At 48.1% G+C, this 16,273-nt stretch overlaps 1 protein-coding gene across 5 annotated transcripts in view; it reads left to right on the forward strand.

Annotated features, from left to right (window-relative positions):
* The window catches only part of LOC129382503 (uncharacterized), a 204,514-nt gene extending 189,186 nt beyond the window's left edge, over positions 1-15,328 (forward strand). For 2 of the 5 annotated variants that reach the window (XR_011895170.1, XR_008610597.2), the window contains 3 exons: positions 7,583-7,738; positions 13,196-13,404; positions 15,051-15,328. Coding sequence is in view for 1 of the 5 variants with exons in the window: in XM_055066556.2 (XP_054922531.1) it covers positions 7,583-7,738; positions 13,227-13,404; positions 15,051-15,084 (368 nt within the window). In the remaining 4 variants the exon portion in view is untranslated. The remainder of the gene's footprint in view (positions 1-7,582; positions 7,739-13,195; positions 13,405-15,050) is intronic. The other 3 variants (XM_055066556.2, XR_011895171.1, XR_011895172.1) reach the window with 3 other exon arrangements.
* The last annotated feature ends 945 nt before the right edge of the window (positions 15,329-16,273 follow it).

Genomic DNA, 16,273 nt, shown 5'->3' on the forward strand with positions numbered 1-16,273 from the left:
CTTTCGCCGTCATCAGGCCGCTACTTATCGCCGCAGCGCCTACTATACACGGGCCCAGCCCGGGGCCGGTCTTCGAGCCCATATCTAAAAAACTAAAAGCAGCAACCGATGCAGGTGCGGTTGCTGTTCGTCGAACTGACGAAGATCCTCCGCCACCGCCGAAGATGCCGAAGAGACTACCTCGACGACGTAATGACACGCCGCCGTCCCGATGGTCTGGAAGCAAAGAATACACCGACGAAAGACGACCTGACGACACCACGTACCAGCCACAAGTCAACGCGATGCAGCCGTGATCCGACGCCATGACCTAACTGTAACGCAAGACAATGAACCACTGACCTCGACGTGCTTCTCGACGGTCACGCAGTCACCGCCTTAGTAGACAACGAGCCAATTACTCCGTCATGAGTGGACCCATCGCCGCCCAGGTGAAGAAACTTAAGACTGCATGGGAAGGCCCTCAAATTCGAACCGCTGGAGGGCATCCCGCCTACTGAAATGTGCACCGCAAGAATACAAGACCGGACCTACCCTGCCACATTCGTTGTCCTCCAACAGTGTTCACAAGATGTCATTCTGGGCATGGACTTCCTGAACCAACAAGGCGCAATCACCATCCTGAAGTTGAAGTCAATAACGTTGTCTTCGCCCAAAGACCATTCAAAGTGTCGCAATTTGTGTCGCAAGAGGGATCGCTCGACTTCACGGAAGAAAAACGAAAGTGGGCGTATAACCCCTTGTTGTCTTAGTGAAGAAAAAGGACGGAGGTTTACGTTTTAGTGTCGATTATCGCCGACTGAACAAGATCACTAAGAAGGACGTATAACCCCTCCCACGGATAGACGACGCATTGGATCGGCTCTGCAAGGCTAAATATTTCTCGTCAATTTATCTCAAGTCTGGAGCAGACCTGGAGCTAAAAGGCCTCGTCGAGTATTGGGAAGGGCACACCGTCGTTTTCCCTAGAGCATTTGAGCGAGGATTATCTTCATTCTCGCGTCAAAACTATCTACTAGTAAATAATAACTTCTCACCAGCCTGCGCCAAGTACATTCTTGTTCCCTCAGCCGTGCGTCCTGGAGTACTGCACGCCCTTCATGACAGTCCGACCGCTGGACACCTCGGATGCTCCGGGACGCTATCGAGGATACAGGAAAGGTATTGCTGGTTGCGCCTGATCGCCGACGTTGGCCGTTACGTCAAGACATGGCGAGAATGTCAGCGACGCAAGATACCACCGATAAGGCCAATGGGATTACTAAAGCCGATCGAGCCTCCTTGCCGATCATTTCAGCCGATCATGATGGACTTTTTGGGCTCTTTCTGACGTCAACAATCGGAAATGTGTGGATCGTCGTGGCGACGGACTACCTCACCGGCTTAGCTGAAACGAAAGCTCTGCCGACAGGTAGCACAACCGAAGTTGCGAAATTCTTCGGTGAGAACATCCTGCTGCGATGCGGCGCCCCAGAATTCCTCATCACCGACATGGGAACGGCCTTTACAGCGGAGCTCACCCAAGGCATACTGCAGTGCAGTCAGACAAGGCACAGGAGGACAACTTCCTACCACCGACAGACAAATAATCTTACGGAACGCTTGAATAACACCCTCGCCGACATGCTAGCCACGTACGTCGACGTCGTACAGAAGACCCTGGGATGCCGTCCTGCCGTACGTAACCTTCGCTTACAACACGGCGGTGCAAGAAGCAACGCAGATCACGCCGTTCAAGCTGGTTTACGGCAGGAACCCGACGAGGACTCTCGACGCTATGCTGCCGCACGTCACCGACGAGGAGAATCTTGACGGCGCCACCTACTTCCAGCGCGCCGAAGAAGCCCGACAGCTCGCCCGCCTACGGATCAAGAACCAGCAGCGTACCGACAGCCAGCACTACAACCTCCGACGTCGCTGTGTCGAATACCAGCCCGGCGACCGTGTTTGGGTTCGGACCCCGACACGCCAACGAGGACTCAGTGAGAAACTATTGCGATGCCATTTCGGACCCTACAAGATCATACGACGTATTGGCGAACTGGACTATGAGGTCGTGCCAGACGGCATTTCGCATTCATAGCGGCGCCGCGCACGATCTAAAGTGACCACGTGGTGCGTGTTAAGCCCTTTTACGCAAGCTGACGAACTTCCTTAATTTGTTTTTTTTTTTACTACGGGTGTTTTGTTTAATACTTTCGTTTGTTAGCAGCGTCGGGTCGATGCTTTTTAAGAGGCGGGTATTGACACATGTAGATGTTTATCTTCGTCGGGAGCCCCCTTTTCACCGCCTAACAAATCTTATCCCACAGCGCAGGACGCTCCTGCTTGTATCGGAAGTTTCTGGAAGGTTATTGGTGGTTCCACCCGCTATCTGTGACCGAACTTTGTGTAATCTGACTGCATGTATGCGCGAAGCGAATAATATAGAACTTTTTGGAAGTCACGCGAGTCCAAGCGATTACTCTGGAACATTCGACGACTGATGTATAAAAGCCGATACGCTTGACCCACTGATTAGATTTTGACGATCGCCGACTGTGTACGTCATTGTCGCCGTTCTTTAAGTGCAGCCTCTTTTTGTAGGCACAGGTTCGCCCGATAAAAGTTACTTTCGTCTTTCACAGTACTGCTACTGTGCGCTGTATATGTCACTACCACGTGACAATGTATATATATATATATATATATATATATACATATATATATATATATATATATATATATATATATTATATCAGGTAGTATTAGTAGTAGTAGAAGTAGTGTTGTATTTGTGGTAGTTGCACGAAATCGAACGATTCCAGTGATCCGCTGGGGACCTCGTGGCATGCTGACAGCTGTTAGCGATCACCGAGAACACGTAACCCCAACGCGAAGCCTCAAATTCGTTGACTGCGCACATTCAGCAGTTCATCGAGGTACGGGGTACCATTTCAGGCGCTCTCTGATTTCACCCTGTTGTGGAACTCTGCCGTGTTGGCGTTTCTAGTCAGCCTGTCTGCGAGCCCATCAGAGATGAGAAAAATGGAGACTTCTTCGTAATGACTGACGCCTTACCACATTTAAAAGAACGTTACCCATGATGAAACATTGCGACATATACCGCGAGTTGTAGGTATAAGTTACTTATCCCGTAAGAGTAAAATGACAAAACGGTTTTTTCTTGTTCTTTCAGCGAAATCTAAAAATTTTATCTAATGTTGTGATATCGCTTATCTCAGTAAACAGCCACTGTTGGTCATGAGGAGATGGACGGACACCTATTTAGATGGCCTCAAACAATCCATCAAGGCTTAAGTACCACGTTGCGCAGAAGCGCAACACAGATCTAGCAAAAGGGATATGCCTGTCTGAGGTCGTGGGAAAAAAAATGATGATGATGATGACTTATTATTATTACGCTACATTTTACTACTGCAACCGAATGCGACAGATGTTGCTACTGCGAGATGTGTGTTGTGCCTCCGCGCTGTAATGTTGCCGTATGACGTCATAGGGGGAATATAAATGGTTGTCTATCTTCATGGCCAACAGTGCCGTCTCGAACTGCCGAAAGCGATATCAACGTATTCTGTAGTCTATGCGCATCGACGGATCCAGAAAAGCATGCATTGTGTCGCATTTAACTTTTACGGCGATAATTCATCCTCAAGTCTCGCGGTTCATGGCGCGACGTCCGACTGTGGGTAGCAGAAGGTCACGGACATAATGCGCAATTGTGTCGAACTCGCCGTTTCGTCATCTCTGAATGGCTCGCAGGGAAGCTAACACCAGGAACACCAACAAGGCGGAATTTCGAAAATACCGTGAAATCCGACAGCGCATATTATAGCAATTATACTACGACCAACGTCTGAATTTGGATTTACGTCAGCAGACCGAAGGCTAAAGTCACTCGACTGCAACAACAGCTTGACCCGCTTGCTTCGGAGGATGCAGTGATTGACGCAAATGGCAGCACATCCCTTGCGAATTAGCCCTGGGGTTATGCTATTGCTTTCCGCCTTTCCGAAATGATGTCAAGGGACACCCTGATGGCATGTTCGGGCAGTAGTTTGAGTGCGCTCGGGCCTTGTTGTGAAAGCGGTGAAAAACAGCGTTAACGATGCAGCCAGAGCCCAATAGCTTGTGGAAGTGATGGCTCTGTTTCTGCATCATCGGCGCAGCCCATCTTTCCTAGCAGTAACGCTGAGTTGCTCTCTTAATTAAATGAACTCTTCAGTGCTGTCGGAGCACTCAAACGACTGCCCGAACATGCGATACGTCTCCTACAGGAGCATTGAGTGTGTACGCAGTGACCGCAAAAAGAAAAGCAGTGTGAGTGCATCCCTCTCGAAGCCTCCATAAAGTCCAACCAATAACCGCAAAATTGTGTAATTTCTGAACCGTAATGAACGCTCTCAGAGTCTAAAACCTAACAGCAGCATTCCCCTTATGTAATCTAAGCTGCAAGCGACACCATTTTCCTTGCGTGGACGGCAGACTCTCTCTCTCGTGTAAACAAAAACTTAAACGTGCACCGTTATCGCAACACAATGCAATTATGATAGGCTTCCATATAACGCTGCGAAAGTATTCACGCTTTGTCAGCGCCCGCGCCATGAACTCGTACTGAACGCTGCTCCTCGACAGCTGGTATATGGGATCGCAGCTGCTACGCGTTTGTGCACAACAGCGCTGTCAGAACAATTGTTTGATGTGTTACAGTAGATATGATCATCCTCTCGACCCACACAGTTGAATACGTAATACGGCCTACACGGAGTCATCCGCACTTTCGGTCGATAACGCTAAAATAACGATAACGATAAGATAATTGAATTCCCGTGCGTTTCTGGCATTTTCTTTATACTGCGTTTGAGTATATAGCGAAAGCCACAAGAACACCCGGCCAACACTGCATTCAACCGTGTGCCTTAAACCTAGCAGCTGTCGGCCGATCACAAGTGCTTTACTGTGCAGTGTCAACGCCCGCGCCGCGAACGCGTCCTTAATGGCGTTGCGCCTTTTCCCGCTGCCCAAAGCCGAGACCTGTGCTGGTTTACGTCTACGAAGTGAAAGGCAAAAAGAAGCCTGAGCCACTGTCCGAGGAATCAACGCGATAACTGCGTAGAAACTTGCGAAACGTCTGACTTACCCTTAGGGGCGGGCTCCTCGTCGATTGCCGTGGGAGCAGCGCATTCGGCCTCAGCGGCGGCCGCCTCTGTGAGCATATCCCGGGAGGTAGCCGAGCCACGCTTAGGCACCGGCGGCCCGCTGAGGGCCGATTTGCCCTTCGGTGCGGGGGTCTTAAAGAGCATATTCGGGAGGCAGCTGACTCGTCGGTTTGCCTGGAACGAAATGGTGGAACCTCGCACCTTGGGGCCAGTTGCAGAGCAAGCATGATGTGGGGCACCACAAGGAGTTGCACCACTGGAAGTCGTATCGCGCACACCGCTTCATCTTTAAATGCAAACGGAATGTTTGTGGTAGCAAATGGGCCAAGCTTACTTGCTCAGAGAGAGAGAGAAGTAAACTTCAGTGGCGCCGTAAATTAGTAGTTGAGACCCTGGCAGAGGAGCTAGTGGCCATATGGCCGCTGCACGATTAACCCACTATTGCCAACATGCCTTGGCTTTCTGGGTGTGCCATTAAGAAAGTGATGGCACACGCCCAGTCCTCGGGCGTTGGTGGTTTGCCGAAGAATGTTCCTTGGTGGCAGGTTGGATGGGCGCGCCCAAAGTATGGGATTTTCCTTTGCGGTTTTGCTCTAGAAAATGCTCAGAAGTATTCAAAAATGTTCAGAAATATTTGCTCTAGAAAATGGATCAAAGCGGCCGACTACAGAAAACATTTTTGCTACTACTTTATTTTTATTTACATTACCCCTAAGGGCCCTCACGCGAGGCTATTACATAGGGGGGGGGGGGTGCACAAGCACGAAATATACAGAAGGAATAAAACCACATGAAATAAACACCCACAAACAAGGAACAAAAAATATGCACAAGGGACGCATATGCACGCATATGCATATGCATATGCATGACTTAGTGCATATGTCATGAAAACACAAGAACGTTTTTACATAATATGTTAATATGTACATATAACAATAAGTAATAACTAATCTGCTACCACTAACCGTTTTCTTCCAACAAGGTTTGGAAAGATGGTAAGTTAACTTCAGTAGCCATGCGTCATGGTAGTTTATCCCATTCTATTATTGTGCGAGGAATAAACGAATTTGCGTAGAGCGATGAGCGGCACATGATGCGTTTTACTTTGTTAGTGTGGTCACGGCGCGAGAAAACTGCAGGGGGTGGTGAAAAGAAGTCATCGTGAAGCGTGGAATGGTGATAAAGTTTGAAATCAGGTTAGGCGAGCAATCTGGCGCCGACGTGATAGTGATTCCAACTCGGCACGTTGTTTTAACGATCGCTGGTGAAGCGTGAATAATCGGAAAAGATGCAGCGAACTGCACGGTTTTGCAGAGATTCAATGTTGTTGATTATGTATGCTTGATCGGGATCCCATATGGCAGAAGCATATTAAATTTTTGGGCGGATCCGCGTGACATAAGCAAGTTGTTTTAAGTGTGAAAGTGCGTGCTTGAGGTTACTCTCAAGACCGAGTGCTCGGTTAGCTGACGTTAAGACAGTGTTAATATGGTAACGCCAAGTTAAGTCCGACTGAATATGAAGGCCAAGTTGGCGCAAATTCTACTCTAGCATTATTGAGAAAGTAGGTGGTAGGAAGTCGAGTGGAATGGAAACTTAGCAGTTCCATTGGCAAACGTGCGACCATGTTCGCCTGACGTCTACCTTTAGCGCAATAACTGCACGCTCATGATATCTTTGCTGTGGAGCTCTCCCTACAAGCACAACACAAATTCTAATATGCTCGACACTCAGTAAACGACATTGTAAAGTATGCACAGAGTAAAGCATATACACTACAGCAAGCTCGGCGTGCAACATTCTTTGTTCATACCGTGATTTAATCGTGCAACTCATGACCGTGCAGGTCCCGAAAGTTCTGTAACCGGGGATGTCATTATCAGAATGAAGCTTGGCTTCTCCACTACCACTGTGTTACCCCTTTAAATATGTATAGGCCACATTCATCATCATTATCATCATCGTTCCAGTACTTAACATCAGTGATGTTATTATACATGCCAGCTGTCCGAACTAAATGCCGAGAAGTGTTGAAAACCAAGAGAGGGTGTGGCGGAAACCAGGCACACTTTATTTGTCTAGACAGGCACTGTTCACGCTAGAGAGTTGTTGCATAAAGCGAGGCGGCTATAATAAAGCGCGTAGCAATAGGTGCCACCAAGTGGCTTCACTTCGGCGCAAGAGGATTAAACTTTTTGTTGTTCTTGTTGTTGGTAACTTCCTTGAATGTGACCTTCTTGTGGTCTCTATTTTTCCTATACTATTCTGGCCGCTATCTCACATGTGCTTCTAATGGCATTGCTAACAAATGTAGATGCAAATGTTTTTCATGTTTATTTTTAATATTTTTTTACTACTACTATGCCTACTACTTGTTTTACCCCTCCTTTCACCTACTCCTTTTTTGACCCCCCATACAGGGTACGCGCAGCTGTTTAGAATCATCTCTATGATGATCATCGTCACCATCCTTCTTGTGGGTATGGTAGAGTCCAGGAACACACGATTGCACGCTGGTGGCATACGCGCACGGATCTCGGCTGTTGGCCTTCATGAACGACACCGGGGATGGTTCCGTGAGCTGTTTGCATTCATTTTTGCATTTCAGCATACCCAGCTCGCTCTCATTTTTTGCTTTCGTTGTCACACTGGCTCTCACCTAAGGGTTATTCGAATGGTCTTGCATATTTGATGCTTTCTCTTATGCGCGGGTCGTTTTTTTTTTGTGTGTGTTTCTCATTCAGACGTGGCTCATAGGTGGGTTATGCGATGGAGACTCCCAACTGATAATGTCGACGAAAAATCAAGCGTCACGGTGGTTCCGGATTAGATGCTTGGCCTTTACGAGACCACTTCAACTGGTGCCCAGTCAGCCTGCAGCTCGATACTGGTGCCCGAGAGCCGCTGCGGCTGGAGTACGCGCCTCTGTTCCGCCGTAGCGTGCATGTGCCAAAGTTCCAGTGATACAACGAGCAGATGTCGGCGGCTGGTTTACTGGAAGAGGTGCAGTTGCACCGTACAACCTCTGATTGCCCTATCCTGGGTCTTTATCAGTCGCGCTGGAGAAATTCATTGCTGATCGTCGGAAGAGCCTTCCGGCGTCTTTCGGCTTCTCGCACGACTTTGCCTATCGCTTGCATGCTTTGCTTGCCGTATTGAACTGCAAGTATGGCATAAGTTATAAGTTGTATGCTCGCATTAACCATCCTCGAGAGTATCATGCTCAACTTTGTTTGAACCATACTGTAGATACGTGGGGTGCATGTTAGGATGCCATCTCCCTCCTGTCTGAGTGTAGAGGACACCGCATACACTACACGTTCAACCGTGTCGGTGGCCCAATCCGGCGACCGCTTCTTGTGCGAGCCGCATAGTCACTACAGTCTGCGTCCCGTGTCTCATCAGCCAGTGCGGCAGTGGGGCTGCTTAGTGGCGAAGCACACGCTTCAATCTGCTGCGCGGTTAGGAGTTCAGACGCACTCGGGGGTTTCGGAAGAACGGCACAAGCTGACGGCGATTACGCTATAGCAGTGTGCCTTCGTCCGTCTCCACGACGTACGACCTCGGACATAGAGCAGGGCTCAATACTGTCACCCGTAGATCATGAAGGCGTACCCAAATTCTGTTCCCCGCTTCTAGAGGTGGCGAATGTCGAGAACGATCGCACTCAATTAAATATTTTTCGTGGCGCTTTTGTAGACTTTCTCTGGCACTGGCCACACAGGCTGAAGCAACTGCTTCCTCTTCGGTACCCTGGTCCTCAATCGCTTTCCCTTAAGAAGCTGAGCAAGTCTATAGCCACTGACGCTTTGCTTGTCTCTATGATCAGGGAGAGCGAGATATAAGTCCGCTGCCTCTGAGAAAAAATTGGAGGACGCTTCTGCTTCGGCTTCAAGAGTGGAAGGCGATAGCGTTATCGCACCCCGTTCGCACCGCCCACTTATTCGCTCGGCATCATGAATCGCACAAAGACGAAACGTGCGCCTGAGCAAGGGAACGAACCAAAGAACTTGGTGTCTCGGAGGGAGAAACGACCTTTGCCGGTCAAACGTCGTGATCGGTACGGACAGCCGGACCGCGACGCGCCATGAAGGCCGACGCGATCATGGGGCTGACGCCTCGATGGGGCGATCCTGTATCTCGCTTGGGAGCACCACGCAGACGCACGACTCCTCGCCAGCAGCATGGCACACATCGCAGGGGACGCTTTCCCACCAGAAGCGCTACGGCGCAGCGATCATGTCAGAGGCGTCCCGCATCGGACGCTGCACCTAGGAACCGCGCTGTGAGCGGAAAGAGGAGCCGCGTCGCCTAAACACGAGGGTTCGAGTAACGCACGCTGGAAGTTGGAAGGGGAGAGGGCGAGAAAACTTATTAAACGCAAGGGTATTGGGGCATCCTCGCACCGGTCCCCGCACGGCCCCAATACGCTCAAAGGAGACGAAGGGGAGAAGCGGGCGAGCGGAGCGCCACCTGTCCGGGCAGCGCCGTACATTGCGAGGAGGGGGTCTTCTGTGTTTGCCGCAAGATGGCTCTGCGTGTGCGGCAAGCGCAGACGAAATGTAGCGGAAACGTACTTCATTACTTGTTTAACTGCGAGTTCTGTAATTTGCATGCTCATAATTACTGATATAGACCGCAGTATAACTTTCTACGGCATGTTTCTAGGGCAACACCGCATTCATTAAAGGCGCTTTTGTGCCGCTTTGAGCCATCTAACTCATAGCTGAGTGGTAGCGTCTCCGTCTCACACTCCAGAGACGCTGGTTCGATTTCCACTCAGTTTAACTGTCTGTGCCATTCTCTCGGTTTCGCCATTGTATTGAGGGTAGTGACCGCTACTTCTTAGGTGTTGAAATTCATAGGACCCCGCGAAAGAAGACATCTCGTGCGAGGGAATGGGCGGACCGCTGTTGTATCGGACCATCTCGTGGATGCCATGATGAGTGAACAAGCTCTTGAGGACCTCTATGACGTTTCCCGCAGTAGTGCGTTGGAGGGACACTACTTCAGGTTATTGTGAGTAGTAGTGGACGACGACTAAAAACGTCTCTGCTCTCTAATGGCAGAGGTCCATACCAAAGACTTTCCATGGAGTCGAGACTCCACTTCCATTCCAGGTAGTGGATTCGAGACAGAAGTGTTGCAAAGTGCTGGCATTTAAGTGCATCGTTCGCACAAGGAGAAAATTCCTGTGATACCTGGCCACCACACACACTCATGGACCTTAGCTTTACAGTGACTGACACTTTGGTGCCGCTCGTGGAGAAGTGTCAAGACAGATGGTCTATGTTTAGAAGGGACGACAACGCAGGTGCCTTCGAAGTGAACGCCATCAAATATTGAGATTTCATTGGCAGCTGGGCCATAATTTGCGAGGTGAAGTGGCATTTTGTTTTTCTGAGGCAACCTTCTTTGGACATTAGAGGTCAGACTCTTCCCCTCGCCGTCAGAGCTTTGTGCGAGGAGTTCCACAACGTCTACTGAATTTGACCTAGCGTATCCTAGAGAGCGTGTAAGCAGTGACAAGCAGCTTTCGAAGAAGATAAAGCACGGAAAACTCGTAGCACATCAGCTTCAAGCAAAGCCTTCGAATTCGGGGGAGGAAGCTTGCCCAGTTCCATTTTTCCAAACAGCGGTGTCAGTGGCTGGATGGCCATTCCCAACTCTAAACAGATTCCACGCACGAACTTGTTCAGCCGTTGGAGGGCCATGTAACAGGCAGGGTTTCCTTCTCATTATATCTATAAAGCTGCTCAGTAGGTGTCGTGGATTTGAATGAAAATGTTCCCCAAAAGGGTGAGCACGGCGCCCAGACCGAAAGAACTTGCATTGGCTGCAGTGAATTCCTGCAGAGCGACTGAAAAGACCCAGGATAGTTTCACTAACATTTAAGTATGTGTGTTAGATATGCATGGAGATATGCCAGTTTGCTGGAATGATCCTAGAGATGGCATGCCTAGAGATGGCATGTTGAACAGTGACCCGATCCCGAAGACAGTTTTACGCGCTAACACATGGGTCAGGCATGTCACGTCGTGAGGGCACCATGCTGTCAATCGCTGTAAAACTAATGCCTGTGAGTGCGTTTGGTGACCAAGTATCGCTGCCTATATCACCGAACTTACCTCCATGTGCGAACTATGTGCGGCTATTTATTGGAGAAGTGCGGAATGCCCCCGATATGGAGACGGCCAGTCATATTTTCAGATGTTGCCGCCGTGTTACCAGTCCTACTTAGATGACCGTGGTCATACGAGCCTTGAGCACATTCCTTGCCAAACTAAAAAAAATAAATATTAGGAAGCTCGCTTATAAGAGCCAACCTACACTGCCAAATAGCTGAGAGAGCCTTAAAAGTGAATAAGAGTGTAAATCGTTATAGAACAATTCACGCCTGGCCTTTCACCCTTATTGAATATAAAAGTGGGAGTTCTAGACATATTTACAATTTAATTTTAAGGTTGTGTATTATTTTGCAGTGTATGTACTGATTCCACCCATTTGGATGAGGTGTCAATGCCCGTCCAAAAAAAAACGCACTCCCATTCCTCACACCCTGTCATAAGCGAGACCTTATCGCACATGCTTCGTGAATGCGACGTTGAGGTAGCTCACGTTCATGTGCTCAAAGGGAGGCAGGCGCTCGCTGGTCAAGAGGGCAAGCTGCCGGATGAAATGTTTCCTTGCGTTATTTACAAGATCCGCTGTGCGTATTGCGAATGTCTACATCGGGGAGACGCGCAACATTAAACAGCGGCTGCGCCTACATCAAAACGATGTGGATAAGAATTGAGTCGCTTCTAATGCTTTAGCAGCCATTGCATCCACGACTAAACACAATATTTGCTGGAAGAAGTCACCGCCTGTACCTGGAGTCCCTCGAGAAGCAATTAACAGGGCACACGCTCAATTGAAATGGAGCCCTCCCACCGTCTTGCGCGCAGTGCTTGCATTATCATGCTAAAACCTGTTTCAATGGCACTTCAACCTTTTTTGCCAAAGCTTCCTTGTGGAAGCCGAAAGTACTAGTTTTAAAAAGTTTTACTTGGTCGGTGTATGTCTTTCTTTGTCATGAATGAGGTTATAACGTTCGCCTGCTTGGAAGGTGGTGAACGAAACTAGGTCGGCCTAGCCCAGAGCCGTGTGTATTCCTCTGGAACCCATCATTCCCATGGTGGACCAACGACTGCAGTGCCAGAGTTCCTCTACTGTATTGTAGGACACTCTTATGATGTGCCTCACTTTTCGGCCAAGCTATGCGCGAACAAGGCTGCGAAACGAGGCTACAATACAGAAACTACCATCACTGATAACGACCGCGCATTAAAAAATGGGCCCACGTGTGCAGCCTTGTTGGCGCATAGTTTGGCTGAAAAGAGAGACATATCACAGCTTTCGCAATGCGGGCTTTAAGATCGGTCGGTTTCTAACGGCCACACCTGCTTTGGAAAATGGAATGCGCCTGAAACTCTCGCTATTGGCAACAACGCCGCGTGTCACGCTTTGGCCGCTCCGGCTACTATAGTCACTTATGCTAATCTTTTCCCTCTGTGACTGTATGTAAGTCTGAATCACCCGCCGTGGTTGCTCAGTGGCTATGGTGTTAGGCTGCTGAGCACGAGGTCGCGGGATCGAATCCCGGCCACGGCGGCCGCATTTCGATGGGGGCGAAATGCGAAAACACCCGGCTGCTTAGATTTAGGTGCACGTTAAAGAACCCCAGGTGGTCGAAATTTCCGGAGTCCTCCACTACGGCGTGCCTCATAATCAGAAAGTGGTTTTGGCACGTAAAACCCGATGATTTAATTTTTAAGTCTGAATCTAAATTTCTGTCAGCACGCCTCAGGATACAACCACGTGATTGCACACGTCACGCCAAGTGTTAATCTTTAATCTCATCCGTTAGTTGACGTGAGCTTCGGAAAAAAATACAGACAACGCTTTATTCTTTTTTACTTACTGCTCAATCAGAAAAGCTTTGCCTACAAATGAACTTATACTTTGCAACTTATTGTTCTTGCATCACCTAGCAACAAGCTAACGGCACGCCACGCGCGACAGATGCATGCGTCATGCGCCAGACAGGCCACGAAACCAGCGAGACCGATTGCACTTCTGCAGCTCGCCTGCTCGGCGCCCCGGCTCTTTTGGATGTGGCGTGTTTGTTGGGTTCATGGCGTATTCTTGGGTTCCTTCTGTACTTCGATACGCAACCACTGCACCATTGGACTTCGGCAAGGTGAGAAACATTGTTTGTCAGCATGCGACGCATTTCAAGCAATTTTGGCTGTTACGGCACGGAGCCATGACTTGTGACGCAGTTTGCGGGAAACAGCTCGGGCTACCTGGCGTAGTTAATTTTAGTTAATGACTCACTGCGAGATGCTTGCGACGCTTTCTTTCTTAGAGCCCCAACATTATTACTTATTTCGGTAGGTTTTGGGCACACTCACCGCACCCGGCTTTTTGAAGCAGTCAGCGAACGGCACCTCGGCCGTGTGATGCAGTTAGTTTCACGTGTATTGAATCTTACTAGGAAAAGTTGGTGACACATTCTCTGGTCCCCAAAATTATTGTAATCGATTACGTTACTTTTTTCAATACTTTGACGCACGCTCGCCGGGCCTGGGGTTGTGACATAGTTAGCAGAAAAACCAACCCGGCCATGGTGAGACAAATTTGTGAATGAACCTTGGATGAATGCCCAAACAGCCTAGAATGAACACTTTGTAGAAAAAAAAAAAAAAAGAGATTTCTTCATTTACAAGGCGTTTTGCGTCCACCACGTGGCACCGGTTCGATGGAGGCTTCTATAGGTCGTTCGCAATAATTTTAATTAAATAAACGATTCCGCCCTAAGACCGCGCCCGATTCAGCAGCAGACAAAAAAAAAAAAAAAGGCGCCGAATAGTGCAGCCGGCGTAGCGCGTGCCACCTAGCGTTCAGAACGCCCAAGACCGAAAACGGAAGTAATTAATCCCAACCGCTTGGTGCACTTCAGTCAATTCAGCCGCTGGGCTCTATGGAAAGTTACGCTCTTGTCGAATGTCTTTCTCTATGCTAGAGCTTGACGCGCTGCTTCCGGAAAGCGCAGCTATTGATGGTAAGGGTAGCACAACTATTCTAAGAAGGCCCAGGGACTGCGCTATTGTTTTCAGCATTTGCGAATCGTGGTCAGCTGACGTCCTAATGGCATATTCAGGTCGCCGTTTGAGAGTACTCGGATCCTGTAGCGAAAGCGGTGAAAAACAGATTTAACGATGTGTTTCCGAGCACACCCAGTGTTAAGTGAGGACCCTCTTTTTTTCATCATCGGGGGAGCTTATGAATGCTAGCAGTAACGCTTAGTTGCTCTATTACATGAACATTGTAGTGCTGCCAGAGCACCCAAACGACCTCTCGAACATGCCATAACAACCCTACGGGAGGTGCCAGAGCGTCAGAAGTGACCGCTAAAGAAAAGCAATGTTCGTGCATATCTCGCTAGGCCTAATTAAAGTCGAACAAATAACAGCAATATTGTGTAACTACTTTATCAAAAGCCTCATAGTAGCATTCGCCTAACGTAACCTAAACTGCACGTGACACCACTTTACTTGCATGGTCGCCAGATTCACTCCTGTAAACGAAAAACATAGTGCGCACAAATTATTCCTCATGCCGGAAATCTTACAAGTAAATATTGTGTTACTACGGTTATGCTAGTCTTTCAATAACGCCACGAAATTGTTCAGTTTTCCTTCAGCGCCCGCGATACGAACGCGTACTTAGTGCTGCAGCTCGACAACTGGTATATGGGATTGCATTTCCTACGCGTTTGAGGTCAACAGCGCTGTCCGAAACATCAATCAATCATTCAATCATATTTTTACTTTCTTTGAAAAGGAGGAGCACGCGACTGAAACGTCGAACATCTTGACGACGTCCCGACGCCTTACAAGTTGGCAGTGCAGCAAGATGGTGGCCAGTCATACAGAAGAATTTCAAAGTGGACAAGACGTATGAGCGACAAGTAATAAAGAATGAAAGCAACAAAACGTCAGATGATTACAGAAGGAAAAACGGCTATACAATAATCAACAACGTGAACAACAGCGGTGAACAAGGACATAAAAAAGATGAACGCATATTCTAGTCAAAATAAATAAGGTGGAAAAATCGTATTATAGCAGTTTTTTTACATGAAGGATCAAAATCTTGTGGGTTTAATTTGTTTAGCAGCGAAGGTAGTGTGTCAAACAAAAGCATTGTTTGTCATAGGAAGTTCTAGCGGTGGATGCCAACCAAAGTCCTTTATATCTAGTCTAAGGAACACTTGTATTTACACATACTCTTGCCTGGTGAACTGCACCATCAATACCAAATTTAAGAAAACCTTTGTAACACAAGATGAACGTATAATTGTGCAATACACAGGAATAATTTCATATCTAGAAAAAAAAAGGGGTTCTGTGGAATAAGTATAATGTATGTAAGCTATGTAACACACGGCTCTTTACTGTAGCAAATGTAGCTTGTGCAGATTTGTCGCACCAGTTGTGCCTCACACAAGGGCGCAGTACTGGTGTGAGGCACAACATGCTAATTGCAGGTAAGGTGCTTCGAAAAGTGTACTCCAAGGATAATAGCAGAATCTACCATCTCTAACTGCTGACCACCCATACGCAAATTCATATTAGCGGTCAGCGTTTTCCCTCTACGCATGTACATAGTTAATTTCGTTTTCTTATGGTTGGTTATTAAAGAGTTGATAGTGGCCTAGCGTTCTAAATCTGACAGCGTATGTTAGCCTTTATTTCTATAAAAAATTCCGAATTGTATGTAATAAAAACGATTGTGTCATCAGCATACGAAACAAATGTACCGTTCTGATCGACAAGATTGCTTTAATACGGTACAGCAGATATGACCATCCTCTCCACCCATACACTTGAATACATAATAGGCCTACATGGAATCGTCAGCAGTTTCTGTCGACAACGCCGAGTCGGTGCGCTGCGAGGCGAGGAACTGAATTTGTGTGCGTTCGTGGGAATTTTGAGACAGCGTTTGAGAAAAAATGGCTGTGGCTTAGCTAAGGTTAAGCCCAGGATGCGAAGCATATACTA

Source organism: Dermacentor andersoni, chromosome 6, assembly GCF_023375885.2.
Source record: "Dermacentor andersoni chromosome 6, qqDerAnde1_hic_scaffold, whole genome shotgun sequence".
Classification (NCBI taxonomy): domain Eukaryota; kingdom Metazoa; phylum Arthropoda; class Arachnida; order Ixodida; family Ixodidae; genus Dermacentor; species Dermacentor andersoni.